General features: G+C 28.1%; 1 protein-coding gene and 1 pseudogene across 1 annotated transcript; both read right to left on the minus strand.

The window, feature by feature from the left end:
- Window positions 1–3,014: 3,014 nt before the first annotated feature.
- LOC110658531 (kiwellin-1-like) lies at window positions 3,015–3,577 on the minus strand (annotated as a pseudogene).
- Window positions 3,578–6,969: 3,392 nt separating this feature from the next.
- On the minus strand, window positions 6,970–7,545 carry LOC110658482 (kiwellin-1). The gene has a single exon (XM_021816107.2). The coding sequence runs from the start codon at window positions 7,543–7,545 to the stop codon at window positions 6,970–6,972; it is 576 nt and encodes a 191-aa protein (XP_021671799.1).
- Window positions 7,546–9,966: the final 2,421 nt, after the last annotated feature.

Genomic DNA, 9,966 nt, shown 5'->3' on the forward strand with positions numbered 1-9,966 from the left:
TTTTGAACAATGGGTATTGCTTAGTGTACTGAATATGGGTTAGAGAGGATGAACAAGTTCTAGGGGTATAAATAGAGAACTACGTGTTGAGAAGGCACATAAGGACGTATATCTTGAGCTGAAACTACAAGAAGATTGCCATGTCGTATTGTGGTTAATAAATAATATTTTGTGGCGAAATTAATTATATGGTGGAAAACAAGAATTAGATAGTTATGATAAGTGGGTTATTGCTTTTAAGATACTTTTTTGGCATATATGTTTCCTTTCCTAGAAAGATGCACTCAAGATGATTGGGATCTGAGAAAAATGAAGCTGGAATCAACTTGGAAACAAAAGGGGGCGGCTTTTGCTGTGGCAATGTAAAAATTTCAAGGCCAAATTAATAAATTTGGCGATATACTTCGGATAATTCTAACTTTTATTTTAGTAAGGAAATTGTGAGAGAGGAGGTTAAGTAGGTAATATGACTATGTTAAATTAGACTAGATAATATTAATTTAATTGGTGAAAAAATAATAAGTACATAATAAAAATTTATAAGACAATTGAAAATTTTATCTCCAATACACAAATATATTTATTTCACAAAAAAATAATATATTTACAGATATATTCTGAGGAAACAAATTGAGATTTAATTAAGGAGGCAAATATATTATGTAACACCCTAACCCTTTAATAATACCTCTTTCACCTTTTACTTTCTTAGTATTGTGGAGTCTAGCCAATTGAAGCTATAAAATCTCAAACTAATAATCAATCAACATTTATTTTATATTACTTGCAAAAATGGTGAGTTGGGAGGAGTGAGTATAAACTCATTGAGTAAATAAATAAATAACAAGAGTGAATAAATAAGGTTTTAGTATTTGATAATACCAATCTATTATGTTAAAATAAGTCAGCTAAAGAAGCATCATTTAAATCAAATCACATAGCTAAGCAGAAATAAAATCCATAATGTAAAAATATTATTGAATTAAACTTGCTGAAATATTATAAAATCTAAAATACCCTCATACACTCGCAATATGTTTTTTGTGAATAGTGTTGACATCTCAAATATATAAAATAAACTTTAACAGCTTGAAAGTAATGCTAGTATATTGGGCTTTATGATGACTTTACTAACCCAAGAGCAATAAAAATATTGGTCATACACATGTATAGAGCTACACCCAAAAAGTGACTACTTAATATAAGCCCTAAAAGCTATGTGTATATTAAACACATTCCCAAAGATAGTATAATATAAGTTGAGCTAAAAATAAATCACCTATCATCAAGATTTTATCTATTTGGTTTATATCTTGAGTGTATTCGGCTATTTATTCAACTGTAATTGAAAATCTTATATCATTTAATAATAAACACATTACTACCATTCTTTGTTCCCATTTGTATAAGGAGAAAATAATATAAATATTTTTCATTTAATAAAATCTTTGTGTTATATATTTATCCACACACCTAGTATTACAAGATACCAACTCACAAATAATATTCTTCCATTCATATAAACCATACTCAAAGTTCCTCATAAAAATACCATGATATAATTATAATCAAGTTCAACTATAAACTTCAATTTCATATTAATATCAAAAAAAATTTTGACATCATTTCCTCTTAAATTTGACTGAACTCTTTGTCACAAAACACAATCCACAACTCAATAATTATATCAATATATCCGAATTCCTAACTCATATCTCCATATAAATATTATTTTCAACACTTCATGCTCAAATCTCAATTAAAATATGCAATAATATATCCATAACAATAAAAATCCAACTAAAACATATATATTTATTTCTTAAAAATATTTCACAATCAGTTGATAATTCAACAAACTTCATATCTTATCTCAAAATAATTTTAGTTCCATCAAAATAACTTATTCAACTTAACATAATTCTTAATACCAAATCTGGCAAATTATATACTCAAATTCATATATAATATTTCATCTATCGGATAAATTTTAAATTTTAACTATATGTTCAAGACATTCAAATACAACAATTTTAGTATCAAAATATCTCTACGTTATGAGATACCAAAATATCTATCTAATTCTTCAAATTCTAGATTTTTCAGAAATGATTCTTACTTAGACAATTCATACAAAACAATTTATATCTCACAAACCACAAGTTTAAAATTAACCAAATTTTTACACAATAGCCTCAACAACCTAAAGATCATCTCTGCTAAATTTTATAATTTTCTGAATATGTTAACTATTTATTTTTCTCACATTTCAATAGTCAAAAATCTAAAATTTCAATCCAGACAGCTTAAATTTAAAAATTTATTTCTCTAAATTCAATAGTTAAAAAATTATCAAATTTTAACTATCTTTTATTCATATAGGCTTTAAACATGTTCAAAAATCAATGGTGAAAAATCTGCTAAACTCACCAAAAACAATGAAAAAGTTGTTATCCTAAATAACTTCAACTTTTGCTTCAATTCTCCTTCTCTCTCCTTCTTCTCTCTTTCTCTCTCCTCTTCTCTTTTTCGGTACCCTCCCTCGCTGAAAAGGTAGATATTTTCGGTCATCCTCTTTGCCCTCTTTCTCTTCTTTCTTTTTTCTCTTCTTCTTCTCTTCTTTCTTCCTTTCGCTTTCCTCCCTTCACTTCTTCCCAATTCTTCCTCAGTTTTCTTTCTTTTTTTTTCCTTTTCTTTTCTTTCTTTTTTTTTATTTTTTATTTACAGGAGAAAGCCTTACGTGACATAAAAGAAATGATGAATGGGCTACCAACTGCCCGTTAAAAGAAAAATATCCCTTTGGTCCTTGAATTCTCTAAAAATTCTACTTTCCACCCTAAAACTTCTAAAGTTTTTTCTTTCAAGTCCAATTTCAAATTAATTTTTTCTCCCCAAAACTTTATAAAATATATTTCCATTCTAATGACAGCCATGTTTAATATTTCTTCAAAAATTGGGGTGTTCCATATTACCTAACCATTTTCATTGTACTTTCAAACTTTGATGAGTTGAAATCAAGTATCAAACCAGGTGATATTTATCCATCACCTTCAACCATCACTTTCTTTAAACCTAATGCCCTCCAAACTGCTTTTGGAATATCTATGATATTATATGAGCACGATGGCTAATAACTATTATTCACTACCACATCCTATGGTAGAGTCACATATTCATCCACCAACAAAGCCTTGACACTCATTCCATTCCCATGAATGTTAATGTAATAATTATGGCACCTCTTCTTGTTGTAGAGCCATATTGTTGACAAAGCTACCACAAGTGTGTCATGGTACTTGCCATCACAATATGATGGTGAGACGCCATCTCCACCATCTTCAAAGTTGTTAATGGTTAAAATCGCCTTTGTATATATATGCTTGGACATAGGCCATGAAAACTAATAGGTAGTGTAATACTTGCCTTCCTCTTAGCAATCAGCACCATTATACTGGTTACATTCACCCTTTGGATTGGAGGTTTCTTTCCCTTCACCTTCTGCAATCGACATAGTAGTTGTAGCAACAAGAAGAAAGAAGACTAGGATATAAGTAAAGACGATACGAAGTTGCTTCATTTTTTATTGAGGATTGATGCTGCTTAATGTTAATAGTTAGTGTTGAAAGGAAGTTTAAATCAAAGGCAAATCTAGGTACTGATGGGTGAGGTCAAATGACCCCACTCAATCTAAAAAGAAATTTTTTATGTATATGATATATTATATTATTTATATAATTCTATTAAAATAATTTTTTTTGCCCATTAAAATCTTTAAAATATTATTATATTTAACAATTTAGACTTGTAAGACTCTTCACCTTTAACGTCTATTATTTTAATCTTTTAAAATAAATGATAAAACCTAAAAAAAGTCAAAACCTATCTGCTAAACACTAAAATATGGAGCTCTCTTTTTCTTTCTAACTCTTTCCTTTCTAACTTTATTATTTTTGGCCAATAGATATAGAATTTCATTGATAAAAAAGGCTTGCTCAGCCCATTACAAACAAATTACAAATGCAATCACATGGTTTTAACCCAGGGATCCCAATTCAACACAACCTAAAGACCAGCTCCCTTACAGAAACCCTGACCCAAAAACCCAACTCGATCATCACAAGAAGGTAGCTGAGATTTTGATTAAGATTGAGCAACGTCCAATAACGACACTAGAGATGGCCAGAAGCTTGAAGATTAAGGAAGTCAAGAACCAAGTGTAGAAGCAAAGTGAAGCTCTAAAGCCAACTCAAACTGCAACTTAAATGAAAAGAGTCCGTCCAAAAGGGACCCCTCCTTCAGAGATTGACCGAGTAGCAAACAGAGCTACATAGGTTCACATGGCCACTTAAGAGACTAGATGTTCATAGATGGAACAAGAAACATCACTAGAAGACACCAACCCCCAGAAATCAAATCCAATAAACACAAATTGAAGGACAAATATCACAGTAGTAATCCATTCTTCACCAAAGCTGAGGGAGGCTGGAAGAAGTGCATGCTCGGCTCAAACACACGGCCAATCAACACAACAAGCTAGCAAGAAACAAACCTAAAGCTGCTAATAAGGAAGGCAAATTAAGATAAGTGCCTGCAAGCCTATCCAACTTTCATCTCTTCTCCTTCTCATATTCACATAATCACAATTTTTTTTCTCTCTATTTTTTTTTTAATTTTTTCTCTCATTCTCTATCAGTTGGCTTTGTCTTTTTTGCTTTTCATTTTTGTGTCAATAAAACTAGTGGAAAAACTTAATTTCATAAAATAAATTTAGAGAATTGTTGATCTCACTCAAAAGGCTAGTACCAAAAAGAAAGTATATCCATTGGTTTATTTGATTGTGAAATTAGTAATAACATTATCTATTGCAACTGAAAGTATTGAAAGAGTATTTTTTGCAATAAAAATTGAAAAAAAAACTCGATTGCGGAATTGAATTGGTGATCAATTGTTGAATGATTCTTTAATTATATATATTGAGAAAAATGTCTTTTAATAGTATTGATATGAAGTGATAATGCAAAGCTTTTAAAAAAAATGAAAACTCATTAAGGACAATTATAAATTAAAGATTATTGCTAGAATTTATTATTTTACTAAGTTATTTTTATATGCTCGTTTATTGTTACATATTAAAAATTTACATGTATTGTTATTATTTTTTTCTTTCAATAGATAGTAGTTTATTATTGAATACAATATTTCTTTTTCCTTTGAATTAAGTAAAATAATTTTTTTTTTCCCACGCACTGGCTCAATATCTTAGCTCCACCCATGGTTTAAATTGAGGTTACATAAATAGAAAGATGGGGATAAAAGTACATAAATGTTAAACTGAAAAGTGAAAACTGTAAGAACACTGCCTGGATTTATAATTTTTTAGTAATATGGGTCCCATGTGATCCCATTATAATCAACTATTAAATTTTAATTATTGTACATACAACGGTTATATAAAATAATTATAAACTTGGAACACAAACACGTGAGTCTTACCTATTTTATATATGAATACCATCGTACATATCTACATGTGAAAATGAGCAAAACACAAATTTATTTCTCGGTCTATGATTCCTTGAATGTTGGGTTTCCGTAAGTATACGAGTCGTATCAAGTAGTAAAGTAATAAGTTAAGTATTGTTTCTATGAGAGTTTGTATTTGAATACCAAATTATGAATGAGGAGATTATTTGGGCTAATGATAATGAAAATAAAATGTAATTGCAAGTAAACTTAATGAAATTAATAAATCTAAGCAAAATAAGCAAATAGCAAAGCAAATAAATTCTTAAAATATATGCAATTAAACTAAATTAATAATAGGTAATTAAAATCAAAGACTAATTGATGGGAAAAATGATTCTAAAGTTGGGATTTATCTTGGATCATCCAATTTTAAGATAAAATAGAGTTTGAATGTAATTGATTCTAAAATATTTTGATATCTTTTTCAGGCAAACCAAATAGTATTTTAAGAAAATCAAACTAATTTTCGTACAATATTTGATTTACTTAAAACCCAATAAGTTTTGTAACCAATCAATGAATCATCTTAAATCCCTAATTTATTTCTAAATCTAAGTGTTTTTAAGTTCTAATATTTGATTATTTATTAATAATTTTCACCTTTTACTCTTTCAATCAAAGACTAAAGTAATATCCAATAGGTACGAATATTAAGTAAGTAAAATAGGCATACAAGGAACAGATTGAAACTTATATTTATATAAAATCTGGAATAAACTAGTTCAAATCCACAAATTAATCTAAAATATAGTTCACAACTCTGAAATTTAAAGATTCTACTCACTCATGTTAATTTATGTAGTTATCCTCTCAAAAGTATATATACTGCAGACAATGATCAACACCTGCAACAGTTTAAAAGAAACTAACAGCTTATTGATTTGCCTAGTCTATAAGCTATATATATTATTGCTTGCTGGTTCTACTAACTGGTTAAGTTCTGTGCAGCTGTATACATTGACTCAGTACTTGAATGAAAAGTTGAAGACCAACTTGGCTAGGTATTCTAGGAAGATTCTCTGGGGAAACTGATGATGGAGCCCCATGGAATATATATATCTTGGGTAAATGGAATTTTCTTGGGGATGTACTGCAGTCTAGCTAGTAGCAAGAGGTTAACATGGTTCATCAGCAATTAAATGAAGATAATTTGGTACAAGGTAAGCTTGTTTATAAGAGTCAGATACTGATCTGTAAAATCTAAATTCAGTGGATTTGATTTGGAAGGCAGAATACCATTGTTTTTCATTGTGATTGAAGCATTGCACTTAGATGCAATGCATGAACAATCTTATTGACACTATCATCCCTCCAACTGGGTAGTGTAAAAAGTATAAAAATACAATGATCGATACTGCCTTGCTAAGAAGCAATCTTATTGAGGCAGTCGTTAACAAAAACATTCTTTTAAGAAGCAGAAGAAAGAAAACACAGTGTTTGAAATCAAGCATCAGACCAGGTGATATCCATATATCCCCATCTGTCATCACTTTCTTTAACACCTAAAGCTTTCCAAACTGCCTTAGAGGCATCAACGATATTATTTGAACATGGTGGCTGGTAGCCATGATCGCTATCACATCCCATAGATGAGTCACACTCATCCACTACCATAGCCTTCACACTCCTTCCATTTCCACGAACGGTGATGTAATTGTGACACCTCTTCTTGTTATTGAACCACCCCGTTGACAATGCCACCACCGGCTCGTCGTCGCTGTGGTACTTACCATCACATGCCGACGGTGCACCGCCCTCTCCACCCTTCTCAAAGCTGTTGATAGTTAAAGTCGCCTTTGTACGCTTGGATACAGGAGGCGAGCACTTGTAGATGGTGTAATACTTGCCTGCCTTACAGCAATCAGAATCACCTTGATTGCATTGACCGTTTGGAGGGTTCTTTCCCTTAATCTTGCCACTTGGCTTACACTTTTGCCCATCAACCAATACAATAGCGGTGGCAAGAAGAACAATGAATACCAGGAGATAAGTAGCAAAGCTAATGGGAGCTTGCTTCATTTTTGAACAATGGGTATTGCTTACTGAATATGGGTTAGAGAGGATGAGCAGAGGATGAACAAGTTCTAGGGGTATAAATAGAGAACAATATGTTGAGAAGGCACATAAGGACGTAAATCTTGAGCTGAAACTACGAGAAGATTGCCATGTCGTATTGTGGTTAATAAATAACATTTTGTAGTTAAAATTATAGTAGTTATTGTTTTTAAGATACTTCTTTTGTCATATATGTTTCCACCTAGAAAGATTCACTCGAGATGATTGGGATCTTAGAAAAATGAAATTGGAATTTGGAAACACAGGGGCGGCTTTCGTCGTGGCCATTAAAAATTCAAGACCAAATTAATAGCTCCAATCCATTTTCTTTAGGCGGTATTCATCAGAATTTTCCCGATTAATGTTTGAGTCTCTTATTAATGTTTCATGCTCTAAGTATTTAGTCTTCGGCATGAGCAGGTGCATTAAAATCCCGCATTGATATGGAATAGGATAATGTATCTCTTATATAGCCTTGAATACTCATTTTTATTTGAGTTAACTTTTATGCTAGTTATTTTTTTCTGCACTGAATAATATAAATTAATTTAATAGGTGAAGAAATAATAAGTAAACATAAAATATTAATATTAAAAATTTATAAGTTTTTCTAAATTCATTTATTTCATACAAAATAATTTATTTGCAAAAATATGTTCTGAGGAAACAAATTTTTGTCTATGTATTTTTTTAATGATGATATCGAAAAACAACTGAAAAGTATTTTCTAATAATAACAGTCAATTTTCTACCAGTAATTTTATATGAAGAGATGTATTGTTTATGTATTGATATATATTATCAAAATCATACTAAATTATTAGAACAAATAATATTTATTGTATACTTGAATAATAATATTAAAAATAATATTATTATTTGATTAATTGTTTAATTAATTAATTTGATAGATTTATTTATTATTATTGTTATAAAATAATTCATTTTATTATGAAAATAATTAATTTATTATAATTTTAAAAGATTTTATAAAAAAAATCATTTAATATAATCATTTTATGTATAATAAATATATTTTAGTTATTAATTATAATTACACTCACATGCATAAGATTCATAGTCTTAATAAAATCATTATATATATATATATATATATAATAGTTGTGTTGTAAAATTAGTCTTTATACAGTGATTTTTATCTTAAATATATGGTATGACAACCATGTGGCATAAATAGTAGGAGGCCACCTTGGTATCTCTTGTTGTTAGACACAACTACGGCCTAATTTAGTATTTGAGATTTGGTTGAATTTATAGTAGTTTATATCGTTAAAATTTTAATTAAATTATTGTTAATTCTATTAAAAATATTAAATATTATTAATTTTATTTTAAATTTAAAATTAATTTAATTTTTAAAATTTTATTTTGTAGATAATTTAGTACCTAAAATTTAATTAGACTTATAACTTGATGCATGTAGTTTTAAAATCAAATAAAACAATTTAGTTCTTGATATTTTAATAAATTTATAAGTTAATTAATACCGTTAAAATCACAATTAAGTTTAGCTATAATAACCAAAATACTTTTACCTTTATTTTTAATATGAAAACTATTTAGTCTCTAATATTTTATTTTATTAACAATTTGCTCCCATATTCATTTTTTCTTTTTTTTTATATATAAAAATATAATGTAATATATGAAAATATTATAAATTGATATATATATATATATATATGAAAATAATAATGACAAATAAAATTTTACAAAATTATAAGGGCTTATCTGTAAATACTTGTAATATTTAAGGATCCATTTAGAAAATATATGGATGATTTTGTAATTAATTAAACTTTTAAGGACCTTAAAATAAGTAATCCTTATTTTTATTATAACCCATATTTTAAAAATACAGATACTAAATTATTAATAAAATAAAACCTTATCGATTAAATTGTTAATAAAATAAAATTTCAATGGTTAAATTGTTTTCAAATTATAAATAGAATTAAAGGCATTTTGATATTTTTTATTAGAATTAGTGGTAATTTAATTAAAATTCTAATAGTAGAGACTACCTTGTAAGTTTATTAAAATGTCAGAGACTAAATTGTTTGATTTTAAAACTATAAAAACTAAGTTACAAGTTTAACCAAAACTGAAAGACTAATTCATAGTTTACCCTAAAATCATATTGAAATCTCATAATTGAAAATAAATCGAAATTGATAAAAATTGAATTAATCAAAATTAATGTTGAATCAAATCCAAATCGATTGATTTAAATCAATATTGAATCAAATCAAAACCGGCAGACTTAATTATAGGTCAAAACTATGTTTTTTTTCCTTTTAAAAAATTATAAAAAAAAATATTTGATCAAAACTAAATTAGAATCAAAATTAAAATCAAAATCAA

This window comes from Hevea brasiliensis, chromosome 9, assembly GCF_030052815.1.
Source record: "Hevea brasiliensis isolate MT/VB/25A 57/8 chromosome 9, ASM3005281v1, whole genome shotgun sequence".
In the NCBI taxonomy this organism is placed as follows: Eukaryota; Viridiplantae; Streptophyta; class Magnoliopsida; order Malpighiales; family Euphorbiaceae; genus Hevea; species Hevea brasiliensis.

Coding starts and splice junctions, on each gene's coding strand:
- LOC110658482 (XM_021816107.2), bottom strand. CDS start 7,545: ATGAAGCAAGCTCCCATTAGCTTTGCTACTTATCTCCTGGTATTCATT.